The sequence below is a fragment of the Silene latifolia genome, chromosome 9 (assembly GCF_048544455.1).
Source record: "Silene latifolia isolate original U9 population chromosome 9, ASM4854445v1, whole genome shotgun sequence".
Taxonomy (NCBI): domain Eukaryota; kingdom Viridiplantae; phylum Streptophyta; class Magnoliopsida; order Caryophyllales; family Caryophyllaceae; genus Silene; species Silene latifolia.
In genome coordinates, this window is record NC_133534.1 from 57,251,475 (window position 1) to 57,270,012 (window position 18,538).

The following is an 18,538-nucleotide window of genomic DNA, read 5'->3' on the forward strand; positions in this document are numbered from 1 at the left end:
GATCCATCTCAGGCTGACTCTACAGAACATGAGCTACATGTCTTGCAAAACTCGGAATCACATCAGGTACTAATGGACATCCCGGTGCAGGACCTGTCAAAATCCAACTAGTATCTTTCCCCCTTATCCTTACTTTCCTCCGCGGCTCCGGAATAGAACTACTAGCTAGAATACTCGGCATAGACCTCAAACCTACCTTTCTGACCCCGCCTGACACGTAAATCAAAACTCACCTCCACATTATCGGCCTCGTCATTACCCGCATCCTCATTTACCGACTCCTCATTTTCTTACCCCTTATAATTCTGTTCCTCCTCCTCAAGTTCTCTGTGGTACTCCTGATACTCCTCAACATAGAAATCTTCAGACTCATCAGGCATCGATATCTCTCTCGGCCCAATAGTAGTAGATCCCACCTTCACCGTTAACGTTTTTGAACGATTAAAAGCATGTAGTTTATTTCTGCGTTCATCGGCATAAGACATCTGCATTATATCCAACAATTGTATTAGTAATTAAACAATTAACAATTAACTAACTACGAAAATAATATAACAAAATGAATATATTTATACAAAATACGTAAAACTAATTCAATAAATACGTAAATTAATGACACCAAACTAATTCAATTAAAACATATTAAACTAATTCAAACACAATATATTTATTATCGTAATTATATACGTTTCACGTTTAAAAAAACGAACTTACGTCTTTTTATATGCATTACACGTTTTTAAAATAAAAATAAAAAAAAGGCCGAAATGTGTGAGAAACACGAAACAGGCCAGGCCCAAACATGTGAGAAACATGATTCAGGCCAGGCCCAAACATGTGAGAAGCACGATTCAGGCCATGCCGAAACGTGTAACCCACACGAAAAGACCAAGGCCCAATCGTGTAACCCACACGAAAAGACCAAGGTCCAATCGCGCTATTTACACGCCCCAGCTCACATCAAATCCTGTAAATAACACGATTTGACCCACCTGTTTTCGTGAAATTCGCACGTTGGGGCCAATTTTCCAGTTTTTTTTTTCGCGTTCAATTTTTTTGTTTTCGTGTTCAACTCGTCAATTAACTAGTAGATGAGTAGATCTATACAAATTTGGCTCTAATCTGGCCACATATTACCTATCCTAAGTCACCCTATAAACTAATCTACACTAATTTAACATATTTAAAAGATTGCAAAAAAAAAAAAAATTAGCAAACACACCTTGTTGTTGATGAATTGGTTGTTGTTGTTGTTGTTGTTGTTGTTCACCCGGATTTGGTGTTGTTGTTGTTCTTGTTTTTTTTCCTGGATTTTTTTGTTATTTTTGAAGCGTATTTCAATTTGTTAATTTTTTGAGCGGGTTTTAAAATTTTTGAAGCGGAATTAGTTTGAATAAGGGAAATGAAAAAAAAAAAAACAAGATGGTAGTGAATAAAGGAGCAAGGGGCAAAATAGTAATTTGTTAGGAGCGGAATGAGTAAAACTAGGGCGGAAATGCGGAATATAGCAAAGCCCATCATCCAGATGAAGTTAAAAAATACAGCCGACGAGCATTGAACATCCGTTGGCAAGCAATTTCTGTACACAATTCAGAAATTTCATCTCTGTAAGTCTCTCCCTCCCTGTCTTCTCAATCTCAGATTCATTACTTTTCTTACTATTTATACAATTCAGCATATTCTTTTGAATGAATCCTTTTCATAAAGATGATAACTTTGGGTTTTATGAATGTTGTTTTCGTTATTTACCTTCTATCCCTCTATAATTTTGTCTTCGATGGTAGTAGTTCAGTTCAAGTTATTGCTTCTGACTTGAGTATTCCATCTAATTAGATGGAATTATCCCGATTTTAGAGATTTTGATTAGGTGGGATGTTAATTAATGTTCTGGGTAGAAATTTGGTTCATGGACTTGAGGTATCACTGTAGTATTTTGATTTGAATTCCAAGACACAGCGTTAGCTGCGTTTTCGATATTGTGCGATTAGAAGCTAATGTCTTTCCATTTCCAACGAGATCAATACTTGGCTATTCTTCAGCTAGTATCAAATACTCTCTCCGTCCCGGTCATTTGGTTTGTTTACTTTTGCTTTTGGCACAAAGACCAGAGAGAGGGGAGGAGACCATTTGTAGGTAGTGGTATTGGATGAAAAGTGGACGATAATCCAATTGGATGATCAAATTACCCATCAAAAGTCTTCCCAATATAGAAAGGTAAGCAAATGAATGGACATCCAAAAATGGGAGGTAAACAAATGACGGGACGGAGGGAGTAAACAATTAGAATATCTAACGTGTGCCCTAAGGGCACATGTTAATATATGTTTTGTATGTGTATATATCGATATATATGTTTGATACTTTTCAGGACGTTTGAGCAATCTCAAGAAGTATGGAAGCTGCTACCAGAAGTCAGAATGGAATTCAGCTTCTGCTTGCTGCAGAACAAGAAGCTCAGCACATCGTCAATGCTGCTAAAAATGGTATGCTGCTGTCTCGTATATGCATCACATGTTTATTTATGATACTTGTTGATCTGTGTAAAGAGCACACTATCTGTTTATCCTCGGAATGGCCACATTGAACTTATTATGTGCCCTTTGTTAGATTAAGCTTTCTTGTGACCCCTCTTTGCACCCTGTATATGCTGATAGGCACAAGATTGATTATCTTTGTGTTTATTTACCACTGAGATGGTTGACATAGATTCATCTATTGGTGATCTGAATCCTGTTCTATTGGTTGAATAGTTTTGACCCTATGATCTTGTTTGTTGATTATTAGGATGCAGGTGTCTTCTACATTTGCTGAATAATGCCGAGTTTTAACTAAAAGTGTGTTTAGTTTTGTAAATGACAACGTGATATTTTTGTGTGTTTATTGCTCCCTCCGTCCCGGTCATTCGTATACCTATTCCATTTTTGGGCGTCTAAGGCAATTGTTTACCATTTTATGTTGGGAATGCCTTTGATGGGTAATTTGATCCTCCACACTCAATTTGGTCAACTTGTCATCCAATAATATTAACTATTAGTGGTCCTCTTTCCTTGGTCTTTGCGCCAAAACCAAAGGTAAACAAATGACCGGGACGGAGGGAGTATATTGTTTCCTATAGAATTTGGTGGTCAAATGTATCAACTGTGACGGATACTTTCTTACAATATACAGTAGTAGCAAATTCTTAAAACTAGTAACGTGAAAATAGTTTGAGAAACTAATTAGAGCTGCAAAAGTTTATCGCCCCCCCCCCCCCCCCCCCCCCTCGAACCTGACATTTGGTGAACCAGAACCAATCCTACCTATCCTACCTAACCCTGGATCAAATTGATAAAAACTACTCCCTCCGTCCGGTCAATTGTTGTCCTTTGGTTTTGGCACAAAGACTAAGGAAAGAGGAGGGGGCCAATTACTAAATGACAAGTGGAACAAATTGGGTGTGAATGATCAAATTGCTCTTCAAGTTCATTCTTAAAATAGAAAGGACAACAATTCACTGAGACACCCCAAAATGGAATAGGACAACAAATGACCGGTGACCGGGACAGAGGGAGTAACCGGTAGCAGTTTTCTTTATCGCAACCTTAACCAAATCCCACTAAAGATACTCAATATCGCTGTACTGACTCAACCTGGATCAAATAAGATAAAATTGACAGACACTCACATCTCACTGTTTTTGTGTGTGTGACCAAGTATTTATTACCACTAGTGAAAAACACAGGGTGTTTAAAGCCTAGATGTATTGAAAATGAGAATGGAAGTGAACACAAGGGCTTTAAAACCTAGATGTATCTAAAATGTAGCCTTCATGTATTATTCTTGCAATTTTTACTTCAACTTACTAGTAGACTAACTCTTTCCCTTTTTTTTTAATCAGCCAAGATGGCTAGATTAAGGCAAGCCAAGGAAGAGGCTGAGAAAGAGATTGCTGAATTTCGTGCTCAGATGGAGGCCGATTTCCAGAGAAGACTTGCAGAGGTATAAATTCAATAAAGTTACCTTTTACACAAATGGTTTGAACTTTGAAGGACTACTCATCATACTGCGAACTTCAACTTAGTAATTGTTAGCAAGCACCAAATCTTGTACTTGTAAATTACACATTCTGCTTTAGGACTCAAAACTTGTCTTCTTTTTCTCGTGGTTTTTGTTTTCATTCTCTTTGCCTCTAGGGGTTGGGTCATAGTAAAAGAAGGTAGGAACTTGCATTTGTCACGTTCTCAAACAAGCTATTTACTCCATTGCCATCTCGTGTTTCAAAGGGTGAAGTAAACTGGTATCAAAGAGATAGTCCCCTCTAACAATTGTGGATTGTTGTGGTTTCTTCTCAGTGTCATAATGAGGAATTCTTTCTAGATAAATTCTCCTGAATTGACGACTTTTTCCAACCAATGCTCTTAATTAGGGCAGAAGCACTTGGTCTGGGAACTAAGAAGTCTATTTGAGCTTAGTTAGAGCTTGAGGCTCTTTATTCTCGTTCATGTCCCGTTCTCGTTGTTCCACATCTTAATCAGTGAAATGAAGGGAGTAATTTTAGTATCGTTAACGCTACACAATACCTGTTGCTATAAACGTCTCTTGTTAGTGTCTGTCATTCCAGTTTGTGTCAAATATATAACTTCTTGTTATGTGTTCCTTGGAACAGAGTAGCGGGGACTCGGGTGCCAACGTGAAACGCCTTGAACAAGAGACCGATGCTAAAATCGAACAATTGAAGTCACAAGCCTCCACTATATCACCCGAAGTTGTTCAAATGCTACTTAAGTTTGTCACAACCGTGAAAAACTGATTTTTCAAGAATGTCCGCAAAACTATCTTCTTTTGCATTACCCTTGTTTCAAAGTGAAGTATCTCCCTTTCTCGGAAGGCAGACCGGCATTGTTGGCTCCATTTGTAAAGGATTATATTTGTTCAGCTCTGGTTTGGCCAAGTACTTTGTATAATGGTTGGTTGTATACGTTTTGGACATATGTTCTCTACTTAATAATGGTGTAAGCAGAAAGCTAGTACTCCAATATACATAACACGAGCATATTCGCAAATTCAAAGACAAACATTATGGGTAAGCATGGAATTATTGTGAATGTTTGCATTCAACGGTAAAACATTTGCAAGCGTTACACTTGGGCAGTAACAACGCAATCGTCCTTTGATGGCCTCAAACCAAACTAGTTATTCACAGCATTAACTAGACATACAGTGACTAACTAACTACGGAGTGTAATATTTTTTGAAGAATGACGAAATAAACAGGTGAATATAATACAACAATTACAAGAGTACACTGGATTCAAAGGACCTCGTCATAAAGTTTTAACAATTAAGTTTGATGAAGACTAAAGTAATCCAGTTAATCAGAAGATACTCCCGCCGTTCTAATCAATTAATCAACTTTTCTTACAATATTTGCAACGATGATTTTTAACCCTACACATCTTAAAACAAGCTAAAATTATGAAGTTAAACGGTAAAGTGAGGAAATTAAAGCTTATGAATAAACGAAACTGGAACAAAGAAGCTCGGAAATCACATAAAATCTGCATAAAGGTGAACGAAAATTAATACTCCAGTTTAGAATTCGACCCCCTATATCACTGGCTTCAAGATCCACCATTGCTTTTAAGCGATCACATTATTTATACAACGGTCTTATAAAATAGTCCGAGAAAAATGAGTACTATGCATAATTGTATCTGAGTTTTTTTTTTTCTTGGATAAGAAAGGTACCCAAATGTAGACAGATCTCAAATTCGTATCACAATTCACAAGTACGGGTATCAATCTTAACAACATTATTAAAATAAATCTAGAATATTTCCGTTGTATTAAAGTCATTGTTTTTTTTATTTAACATTACTATATATAGTATATATGCATGTTGTAAGAAGCAAGAGTAGAGCTTTTGATACCATACATACAAATCTCAACAGTAGTTTACTTAAGAGACTAAGTTTAGTCTGATAATATACAAATTAAGAAATCAAAGAGAATTTTTTGGCAAATTGGTGTTTATTAGCAAAAATAATTAGGGAGTTGGGGTTGGTTTGAAACTATTTTGATTTATGGTGTCCACGTCATCAGTTTTTATTTTTTTTCCAGTTTTTATGGTAAGCCGCTAAGTTTCTTAGCGGCTTACTATTTTATTTTTTTTTTAATTTTTAATTTTTTTTTTTTAGAAAAAAAAAAAAAAAAAAAAAAAAAGTGAATAGTAAAGCCGCTAAGAACCCTAGCGGCTTTACTATTCATTTTTTTTTTCAAAAATCGTCACCTTCTAACACTGATGACAGCCTATTCTAGAAATGAATAACCACCAAAGCCGCTAAGAAAGTTAGCGGCTTCCCTATTTCCCTATTTTTCATAAGCTTATGACATTTATTATCTAAAAAATGACAAAGAGACAAAGCCGCTAAGAAATTTAGCGGCTTTGCCTAAAAATTGGAAAAAAAAATGAAACTGATGACATGGACACCATAAGTCTAAATAGTTTCAAACCAACCCCAATTCTCTAATTATTTTGCTTATAAACACCAATTTGCCAAAAAATTCAATCAAAGATGGTGTAAAGCACAATCAAGCAACTTGATTATATTATTCTATTTCCGTTGTATCTAGACCCAATCATTTGCATTACAACCTAACTAGCAATTTCGACACGTTCAAACAAACCAGCTAGTCGCTCTAAAGACGGAGATACCCGTCTTAATATTAAAATAGGTCAAATATCATACCACTTGACCATATAAGATAAATCTTTTACATTTTTCCATACATTCTGCGTTTATCTCATTAATACTCTACTATATGACGACTCGTCTTAAACTTAAGACAAATACACCCGTCTGAACCGCAAACAAATTCATGCTATCTAGTTCACCAAATGAAACACGAGCACACAATTTCTTTACTTTACAACTCCAATAATTCAATTAAACAAACACCTTGTTATTCAATAAATAAAGCTTTAAAAAGTGGGATTTCTAAAGGAAATGAAAGTTCCACCCACCCTCCCCACAATGCACTTAAAAGTATATTCATATAGATTTAAAATACCAGCAACTCTATTATTTTATTATTTGCATACTACCTTTTTCTCCTATAAAAACCCCATTTCCTTCTTTCTATTCCTTCCCATGCCAAACAATTTCTTCTCTTCTCATTGCTTTCTTTCTCATACAAACACTAAATAAAAACACCAATTAAATATGGAGCAAAATACATCAACCATGGCTAAGAAGATATGGAATTTAATGAGAGTAGCTTTCTTCATGCTAAGAAAAGGTATTTGCAAAAGGAAAATACTCATGGACCTTAACTTGGTCATGAAGAGAGGAAAAATTGCAGGCAAAGGCATACAAAACCTTATTTCTCAGCACCACCGTCACCGTCACCGCCATCAGGACTCAGACCTTCAAGTAAGCACAGTTGGTCAATCTAGCCCCCCTGGAGAATATGAGTTCAGCTGTGGCGATACTCCCTTATACCGACATTACTTCACCCACAACAAGAAAAAAAATCATCACATTGAAAACTACAACATGCCCTCTTCTTTTGAAGAAATGAACAACATTTTCGATATGATAATGTTGTCTAATAATATTGATGCTGCTGCTATGACCCCTTCTGTCAGGCAATTGAGGATAACGGATTCTCCATTTCCGGTACAAAATGCTGAGGATGGTAAGCATGTTGATGAGGCTGCTGAGGATTTTATCAATAAATTTTACTCCCAACTCAAAAACCAAAAGAACTAGTACAAAAATAAATGAAGATCAGTAGTCCAGTATGGTGTACGTACGTACGTACGTCTAGCATGCATGCATGCATGCATGCATGTAAGTACGGATTACGGAATAGTATACATTAAATATAAATGATGAATGATAATTGTAAGATCTCGACAATCATTATTTGTATTCATATTGATTGTACCTTAGTTTAATTAGGGAGATTGGTTGATTAAAAATCATTTATGTATATGGTGTTCTTCAGAATTAACCATGATTTTTGTAGTACTCCTTATTAATCATTAAATAAAGAATTAAGAGTTATATTTTTATTTTGCATTGTGTAATAGGAGTAACTAAATACTCTTCCCTTTCGATCATCTTTTTACCTATTTCTTTTTTAGCGTCGCAGTTAACTATTTACCTTTTTATTTTGAAAATCTCTTAATTTGAAGTGTAATTTGATCCATCACACTCAATCTGCTTCACTTATCTTGACCCTTTCTCTTTATTTAGTCTTCGTATCAAAATTGAAGGTAAATAAATTACCATAAAGGAAGGAGTATTTTTAAACAAGTGTAAACAAATGAGAGTGGTAATACACATGCGCACTAGTTTCCTTAGTGCATAAGGTTTGATAGTAGAAATGTGGAACGACTTTCATGTACAAGTTGAAGTTGGTAATGTACTTTTAGTGTGTGTCCTGCTGGCGTTGGCTTTTAGATATTTTTATTGACAAATTAAGCTAACGGGCAAACACCAAACCACAAATTAGTAGGTATTTTGGGAAAGGCATTGAGAAGAAATGTTTTATAAGAAATTGGCAAAGGTACAATAATGCTAGTATTGAAAGCAAAATTACATATCAACTTGACAAATTTATGATTTAAAGTTAGAGCAATAGAAATGCAAAATTAGATCGATAATTGTAAAGACGACGAATTAAAATTAAAATGGAATAAGGTAATTTAAAATAACTTAAATTCGGGAAAAGTTAATTTTTTTTCTCCACTCGTCTCACTATGTAGGAGTTTTCACTACTCACTGGTAATTATCCCTGCCTCACACGTTGTCATTGTACTGCTCACTTGTAAACAATAGGCAACATCTAATGGTACTATTTAATTTTGCGAATAACTCTAATTGAAATAATTAAAATAATTATAAAAACTATTTGACTTTTATTTTTGGAAAAAAAAGTAGAAAGAGTAAGTAGAATTCAACATTAAAAATATTAATATTATCCGCAATTTATAAAGAGAGTAATGACCATTTACTATTTTGTCAGTGATAAAAATAATTTGTCAAAAATGAAATTTAAAATAAACCTAATTTGTCAAAATTAAATTCCTTGAACAAACTTTAAATCAATTTTAGATAAATACAATCATTTTAAAAAAAAAAAAATTCCAATAAATTAACGTAGTTTATTTTCGCAGTACGCTTTTTACCCAACTCATTACTTTTTGCGCATTACTTTCTATTTCCATACCCTCAATGAAAAAAAGCTCTAAACCCTAAATCACTTTGTAATTAACCAAATAACCTCAAAGTCAATCAAATTTTCCATAATGGAAATATAGGTTATATATTTAGATCATCAACTACAAATTATTGATTAAACTAATATTTTTCCATTAATTTTTAGCACTTTTTTTTATTTTGCATTATTTGTGGTTAGTTAAGAAGGTGGTTATTAACCTCTGTAGCCAGTACTCAGGTTGGACTTTTAGAAGAGAGGAATGTAGGCTCATTATGCTCTCAGCTAGGCCAGAGATCCTCCTCTTTTGCTCCTCCTTCCTCTGGATTGACTATTGTAATGCATCAAGAATGTCCAGCTGGTTTGGTTACTGATCTGGTCCTTGACCTTCCTGATCATTTACTTCCATAAAGACTGCCTCTTGGAACATTCGAGGACTTAACTGTCCCATCAAACAGAAGGAAGTCAAAAGTTTTTTATTGGTTAATCAAAGTGATATCTTGGGTATTCTTGAAACTAGAGTACAGTCTCATAAAGCCTTCTCTATTGTCAAGAAGATGTTTGGCAATTGGAAAGTCCTCCACAATTATGATCATCATCATAATGGCAGAATTTGGTTTTTCTATAATCCTTCTACCATCTCTATTGCTCTTCAAGTTACCACTAGTCAGATGATTAGCTGTAAGGCTCACCATTATGGTACTAATAAGGATTTCTGTGTTAGTATCATCTATGGTTATAATGATGCTTCTTCTAGGAATGACCTGTGGAATGAGCTTTGTGCCTATTGTACTACTGATCCCTGGATTGTTTTAGGGGATTTCAACATTGTCAGGTGCCCTGAAGAGAAAAAAATCCCTAATCCTCTTGTTCTTCTTGCGATGCAGGAGTTTAATGCTTGTCTATCTTCTTGTTCACTGGATGATTTGCCTAGTACTGGTATTGATTTGACTTGGACTAATAAGCAAGATGCTTCCACCAGGGTTTGGTCTAAACTTGATAGGGTGTTGGTTAATCCTCATTGGTTTTCTTCTTTTCCTACTTATGGCCATTTCATGGAAATGGGGGTTTCTGATCATTCTCATGTCCTTGTTCTTGCTTTTGAGGACTGTAGGGTGGTTAGGAGGTTTAGTTTTCTCAATAGTTGGATAAATCATCCTGATAATCAGAGCACCATTACTAATGCTTGGTGTACTTCCAAGGCTGGTAGTCCTTCATTTTGCTTCTTTCAGAAACTTAAGAATGTCAAACATGCTCTTACTCGCCTGCATAAGGGGAACTTTAGTCAGATCTAGGGCAAAGTTAAGGATGCTAAGATAGCTCTTCTCAACTGTCAATCCAGACTTAGGTCTGATCCTTTTTCCACTGACCTTATTCAGGAGGAGAGTGTCAGGCTTGCTGAGTTTTCCAGACTTAAAACTGCTGAATTAGCTATGCTTTCCCAAAGAGCTAAACTTATGCATATTCAGCAGGGAGATAGTTGTTCTATATATTTTTTTTGCTAAAATCAATGAAAGAAAGCATCAGCAAATTATTGGAGCTATTCAGGATCAGCATGGAGTTCTTCAGCTAGGACTGGACAATGTCAGTTCTGCCTTTCAGGATTACTATTCAAATCTTCTTGGTAAAGAATAAGAGGTTACCCAGCTTGATTCTTCTTTTCTGGGCAAAGGAGCTCAGGTTTCTCCTATATATCACACCTCCCTTACTCAACCTGTCTCCTGTCATGAGATTCAAAAAGCAGTTTTTAGCATTGATTCTGAGAGTAGTCCTGGGATTGATGTGTTATCTTCTGGTTTTTTTAAGTCTGCTTGGCATATCATTGGCTCTGATTTTTGTTATGCTGTCCAGTGTTTTTTCAAAACTGGTCACATGCCCAAATAGGCAAACTCTACTCTCATCTCTTTAATCCCCAAAAAATTGGTTGCTGCTTCAGTTATGGATTATAGACCTATTTCTTGTTGCACTGTTTTTTTACAAAACCATTAGTAAGATCCTTACTAACAGGTTGTAACAAGTTCTTCCCACCATCATTGGTGAAGAGCAGGCTGCATTCATTAAGGGTAGAAATATCTTTGAGAACATCATGTTGTCTCAGCTCCTAGTCAAATGTTACTCTAGGAAAAATATTTCTCCTAGATGTCTTATCAAAGTAGACATAAGAAAAGCTTTTGACACCTTTCAATGGAAATTCATTGCTAACATGTTTCAAGTCTTTGGTTTCCCTCCTTTATTCATAAAATGGGTGATGGGTTGCATTACTAACACTTGGTACTCTTTTAAGATCAATGGAGGAATTTCTGGGTTCTTTCTGTTGGAGCTAGTGTCCTCCACAGTTAGTGTGATAACGTATATAAATCTCTTATAGGTTCACAAGGGTATACTTAGTATTTTATCAGTTGACTAACGTTTATTAATAACGGTTGGCTTGCTAGAAGTTTGACGTTATTATCATACTGATGGCGGTGATCAACTGGTCCCTAAAAGTCACACCTAAAGGATGTGTTTGAGAGATGTGATTATATGAAAATATAATCACATTGACGCCTTATATGACTAAAAGGTTAGTCCATGTATTTGACTAAAAAGTTAGTCAATGTGATGATGAGACGATTATTTAATTCAATTAAATAATATTAGCTGAGACGAATTAATTGTTAATTCGTAAATTGAATATAAACTGTTATATTTAATTATTGTATATAATGTTAGCTTAAACGAATTAAGATGTTAATTCGTAATTAAACGTAAACGGTTATATTTAATAAGCAAATTATAAATATGCGATATTTATAGTTAATGTATATATTATACGATATTGTCTTAATATATGATGACGGACCGGTATTAAGTGTGTGGACTTATTAATACAGGACGACATAAATGACAATTGATAAATAATACACATTTTATACATTTTTGACAACAACCTAAAATAAGAAGATTTCCTCCTCATTTTTGTGGTTGGTAAAACCGAAAAAGAAGAAAAAAAAGGGAGAAAAATATCTCCACTAATCCTCTCCTTGGACGGTTAAAAGAGGAAAAGGAGATCATTTTTACTTACTTCCTTTTGACCTAATTCTATCATCACAAAAATCCTAAAAATAATTAGAGAAATTAGGGATCTCATTCTAGCAAAAAGAGAGGCATTTCTCAAAGCATTTTGGGTGCAACGATTAGGAGAATATCGATCTCGATATTTATTCTTAGGCCTAATTGCTAGGACCGAGGGTTGATTATAATCTCTACTCTTTTTGTTTATGCAATTTCGTTTATGACTCACAATTTCATTATTATAATTTCGTTATAATCCGAATTTCTTGATGAAGTATACCGATATTTTCCACAAGTGATATCAGAGCATAGGCCACGAAATTATTTTATATGATTTTCATAAATGGATTTAAACAAAAATTTGAAGGAAAAAAAATTAGGGTTTCGGCCGAATAAAATTTTTTTTGCCGAGACATTTTTTTTGTTTTTGTGTTTTGTTTCCATTTGATTTATTGATATTGTTGTTTTAATATGTTAAGATGATAATATGATAAATTTCTAGATGTTTTGATTTAATAAGAATTAAATTAAAATGTAAATGGAAATCGTTTTTGATTGATCTTGTTCATTTATTTTTGCTATATAGTTTTGGCATACAAGTTAATTTAATAATGTTCAAATCAATTGTGATGAATCAAATATTCGGATAATCGATTTAATCATAATTTAGATATTCATTTTAAGAGGTTAAATTGAATCATCTAGTTTGAATCTATGTTTAAATTAAAAGATGATGATTATGCCAATCTTGTTATATTAGCAACATTAAACAAATTTGTTCATAAAAGGGGTCAATTTTCGTGATAAAGAAAAAAGGAAAAAAAAACTGTTTTTTTTTTTTTTGAGATTTTGGGCAAAATGCCGCAAGAAATGAAAAAAAAAATTGTTTTGTTTATTTTAGGGCACAATGCCGTGACCATTAAAAAAAAGAAAAAAAACTGTTTTTTTGTTTTTTTTTTTGAAATGCCGAGAGCTTTTATTAAAAAAAAAAAAAAAAAAAATTTATGTTTGTATTGGCCAATAATTATTATACATTAAATTTATAATGTATGATTGTTTGTTGTGAAAAAGTTCACAAATTAAAGATACCCAATTATTTTAAAGAGGTTTAAAATAATGTTGGATTAATTCATATCACTAGCTAATGTGAATTAAGATTGGAATTATTGTGAGTAATTGATGAATTGTCACATAATTTTGATAATTATAAAATATGTGGTTTGGATAAATTACTCTACATAATTAAGGAATTATGTCTTGAATGGTTATTTTATAGTTGATGCATTTTTATTTAGTTGTATGAATTGTTGAATGGTTTAATTTACGATTTTTGCAATCGGTTGTAATTTTGTATTACCTAGTGTGGCCTTAGTTGATTATGTTTTCGTAATGATGGAAACATAGTCTTGATGTAATTTTGAGATCTCGAATCTCCTTTGGTTTTCTTTAGTATTATATTTTTGAAATTAGAATGTAAATAGGTTTATTTTGTAATTTTATTGTAATTTTGAGAAGACTAAAGATGGAGATTGGATTGCTCACTCCCGCTACATGGACCAAGATGGAACATCAAGACAAGCTTCTCGGGTCCTAGGAAAGATTCCAAAGTTGTATTTATGTTCATTTTGGTAGATAGGCCACACTAGGACTTTGTTTTTTATTTTACGTTTTTTCCTTTCATGTTGCTTTTCATCGCATGATAATTAGTGCATCATATTCCGCCTAAACCAAACCACCTACTAATATGCATGAAAATTGACTCATATAAATTGAATGTTGGTTATCATGGACATAAAGATGTCACACTTTTTAAGCCATCATCTTAATTTATTCATTCTCGCATGCTAGATATTAGTTCACTTAAAATGAATTAAAATTAAGTTGATGGGATCTTCCTCTATAACTAAAATTGAGACTAGTCTTTATAAGGGCAAACAACTATGAATCCCTTCTTCGTCGGTAGGCATATAGGACCTTACTCTCCATGTGACCCCTTCTACGTTGGGTAAGTAGTTTGTGTTGACTTATTTTACCTCAACATTATAATCCGAAGAGTTTCTCGTGATTATGGTGGACTATAGATAGAATTTACAGAAATTTATCAACCAAAAAATTCTAACAGTAGAATTAGCCAAGAGGTTGGCTTATCAATTTACAGATAATTGAGTCTTGGGATCATTTATATAATTCTTGAGGGAGGTCAATTGTATAAATGCTTGAGTCTTTGCTTATAACAGTTTTGCATTAGACTAAATCATAACGATGAGTATGCTTATTATGTTTTATTCTTCTTTTCGCAGTGTAGAATTCGTTTTATATTGATAATACTGCTTACAACAAATGGCTGGAAATAATGATATCCCTATGCCAAGTGCCACACTTGCACGCGAGTCCTGGCTCGAAACTTTCATGGACCACATGAATCAGTCCACCCGACTGAAGAATGACGGGTCCAACTTTGCGGACTGGGAGGCATCATTACGGAATGCTGCCATTGCTGACGGTAAGCTCAAGTACTTAACTGAGCCAATACCACCAAACCCAGGCCCCATGCAAGAGCTAACGAGTCACTTGCTTATAGTGACTTCGTCATGGAAGCGGGTGCGATAAAGAACGTACTCATTTTTGCAATGGAAACCAATTTGCAAAGACGCTTCATTGCCCAAGGTGCAAACAAGATTTTCACCACGCTCACTAATGAGTTCTCAAAAGCACCGAGAATCATTACTTATGAGCATACATGTCGCTTCTTTGATGCGAAACTCCAGAAGGGCCAACCGGTTAGCCCACACATTCTTAACATGATTGAGAATGTCGAGAAACTGGAGGCACTTGATTGCAAAATCAGTGAGAGCATAGTCACTGACCGTATGCTTCATTCACTTCATGATGGTTTTGCCCTCTTCAGGGCAAATTACTACATGAATGACATGAAGAAAAGTCCTCATGAGCTACACTCACTTCTCGCATGATCGAGAAGGATATGAAATTGAGTGGGAGCATGAAGCAAGATGTTCTCATGATTTCCAACAAGAATAAGGATAAGGGCAAAGCTCACGACGACCTAACTGTAGGAAAGCCAAAGTTTAAAAAGTGAGGAAACGGTAAGAGTGGGCCTGGTGAGACTAGTGGCTCACAAGGCAAGGCAAAGAGCAAGGACGGTAACGTTGAATGCCACCATTGTCACAAGACTGGACATTGGAGGAGGAGCTGTCCCGTGTACCGTGAGGACATAAAAGCAGGTCGCATCGCTCCTGTTGATATGACATCTTATAATCATATGATTGAGATTAACCATGCAAGTTTCGGAACTTGGGTACTTGATACTGGTTGTGGTTCTCATCTGTGTAATCATTTGCAGAGCCTAAAAACATCAAACCCCTCGCAAAGGGTGACGTGGACCTGCGAGTCGGGAATGGAGCACGAGTTGCTGCAGTCTCAATGGGAACATACGTAATCCAGCTCCTTAGTGGTTTTGAGTTATATTTATATAACTGTTACTATGTATCCAGTTTATCTAAGAATATTATTTCTATTTCCGTACTTGATAAAGACGGTTTTTCATTTTCAATAAAGGACAATAGTTGTATTTTCTCTTTTAATGAAATGGTTTATGGCAAAGCAATTTCCATGATTGGAATTTATATCTTAGATCAAACCACAGATATATTACATATGAATAATAAGAAATTAAAGGTTGGTGACAAAGATCAAACTTATCTATGGCATTATCGAATGAGACACATAAATGAGAAACGTGTAAAGAAACTCATTGAGAATGGGACTATTCCCACATTTGATTTCTCTTCATTTGGCACGTGTGAATCATGTCTTATCGGCAAAATGACTCGAATTTCCTTCAAAGGTGTTGGAATGCGCACTAGTGACCTATTAGGACTCATACATACTGATGTATGTGGACCTATGTCAATCACCGCAAGAGACGGCTATAGATATTTTATCACTTTCACGGATGATTTGAGTAGATACGGATATGTCTACTTAATGAAGCATAAAAGTGAGTCTTTTGAAAAATTCAAGGAATACTAAAATAAGGTTGAGAACCAACTGAGAAGAAAGGTTAAAGCACTTCGTTCAGATCGGGGTGGCGAATATCTTTCAAATGAGTTTGATCAACACCTTAAAGACTGTGGAATAGTTCTGCAGTTAACTCCACCTGGAACACCTCAATTAAATGGTGTGTCCGAACGGAGAAATCGAACATTACTTGATATGGTTCGATCCATGATGAGTCACACGGTAGTACCTGATTCATTATGGGGTTTTGCTCTTTTGTCAGCTGCTCTTATACTTAGCCGAAGTTCGTCTAAAGCTGTCGACAAGACTCCATATGAAATGTGGAAAGGAACAGTCCCTAACTTGTCCTTTATTCGGGTATGGGGCTGCGAGGCTTATGTCAAGTGAAGACACGAGGATAAGCTCGGCCCGCGATCGGTCAAGACATACTTTATTGGTTATCGAAAAGGAATGTTTGGTCATTACTTCTATTCGCCTACCGAATATCGAGTTTTTGTTGCGGCTAGTGCGAAGTTCTTAGAGAAAGAATTTCTCGAGAACAAGTCAAGTAATAGAACCTTCGAGCTGTCGGAGATTCATGAACCAACAACCGAGGAACAGATGGAGGAAGTTGTTCCTTCAACTGATGATATGGTTAATATTCCTCAGGAACCTAGGAGGTCGGGTAGAGTCTCTAATCCTCCAGACAGATACATTGGTATGGTCGAGGAAAATGACGTTTTGCTCCTAGAGAGTAATGAACCCGCTACCTATAAAGGTGCCATGATCTGTTCCAACTCTAAGCTATGGCTTGAAGCCATGCAACCCGAGATGGACTCCATGTATGAGAATGACGAATGGGATCTTGTTAATTTACCTAACAAGGTAAGACCTCTTCAGTGCAAATGGCTTTACAAAATAAAGCATTCTGTAGACGAGCAAACAGATACCTATAAAGCACGACTAGTGGCAAAAGGTTTCACTCAAGTGCACGGATTGCATTATGATGAAATTTTTGCACCCGTAGTTATGATGCGTTCCATTCGGATAATCTTAGCGATTGTCGCTTTTCATGACTATGAAATTTGGCAAATGGATGTGAAAACCGCCTTCTTTAACGGTTATTTGGAGGATTAGTTGTACATGGTACAACCCGAAGGTTTCATAGATCCTGAAAATCCTAAGAAAGTGTGCAAGCTTAAACGTTCCATTTATGGACTTAAGCAAGCTTCTCGGAGTTGGAATCATCGTTTCGACCAGGTAATAAAAGAGTATGGTTTCACTCGATCGGTCAAAGAACCATGCTTATATATCAAGTCGAGTGGGAGCAAGATCGTTTTCTTGATATTGTATGTCGATGACATACTCTTGATTGGGAATGACATTCCTCTCTTATCTTCGGTAAAAGGATGGTTGAAGAACCATTTCCAGATGAAAGATCTGGGTGAGGCACAACGCATATTGGGAATCCGTATCTATCGAGATAGATCACGACGGATGTTATCATTGAGTCAGGAGTCTTATTTAGATAAGATTCTTGAAAGGTTCAGCATGACCAACTCCAAGAAGGGGAACCTTCCGATGACGTCTGGGATGCATTTGAGCAAGTCTCAGTCACCCAAAACACCTGAAGGGGTTGAACGCATAAGTCGTGTTCCTTATGCATCAGCCATAGGATCAATCATGTATGCCATGATATGCACACGTCCAGACGTGGCATATGCATTGAGTATGACAAGTCGGTACCAAGGCAATCCAGGTGAAACACACTGGATAGCTGTTAAAAACATCCTTAAGTACCTACGGAGGACTAAGTATTGGGTATTGACTTATGGAGGAGATACTAAGCTATGTGCAATCGGTTACGCAGATGCTAGCTTCCAAACGGATCGAGATTATTCGAAATCTCAGTCTGGATTCGTCTTTACTCTTAATGGTGCTGCGGTCAGCTGGAAGAGTTCCAAGCAGGAAGTTGTAGTAGATTCTACTACTGAATCCGAAAGTACTATGCCGCTCGTAAGCGCAAAGAAAGGAAGTTATATGGATGCGTCAATTCTTACAAGGACTAACCATAGTTCCTAGTTCGAATGACCCAATCACCATCTATTGTGACAATAGAGGTGCCATCTTCCAGGCCAAGGAGCCTAAGTCTAGCAACAATTCTAGACATGTACATCGGAAGGCTCACCTGATCCGTGATTACGTGGAGCAAGAGGAGATAGTGATTGACAAGATTGCTTCGGATGAAAACATCGTGGACCCT

General features: G+C 35.7%; 1 protein-coding gene across 1 annotated transcript; it reads left to right on the forward strand.

The window, feature by feature from the left end:
• Positions 1 to 1,507: 1,507 nt before the first annotated feature.
• LOC141599797 (V-type proton ATPase subunit G 1-like) lies at positions 1,508 to 5,063 on the forward strand. The gene is made up of 4 exons (XM_074419913.1): positions 1,508 to 1,607; positions 2,369 to 2,483; positions 3,878 to 3,978; positions 4,646 to 5,063. Exons 2-4 carry the CDS (start codon positions 2,393 to 2,395, stop codon positions 4,787 to 4,789), a joined length of 336 nt encoding a protein of 111 aa, XP_074276014.1. The 5' UTR covers positions 1,508 to 1,607; positions 2,369 to 2,392; the 3' UTR covers positions 4,790 to 5,063.
• The last annotated feature ends 13,475 nt before the right edge of the window (positions 5,064 to 18,538 follow it).

Coding starts and splice junctions, on each gene's coding strand:
- LOC141599797 (XM_074419913.1), top strand. CDS start 2,393: ATGGAAGCTGCTACCAGAAGTCAGAATGGAATTCAGCTTCTGCTTGCT. Junction 2,484..3,877: donor CGTCAATGCTGCTAAAAATG/GTATGCTGCTGT, acceptor TTTTTTAATCAG/CCAAGATGGCTAGATTAAGG. Junction 3,979..4,645: donor TCCAGAGAAGACTTGCAGAG/GTATAAATTCAA, acceptor TCCTTGGAACAG/AGTAGCGGGGACTCGGGTGC.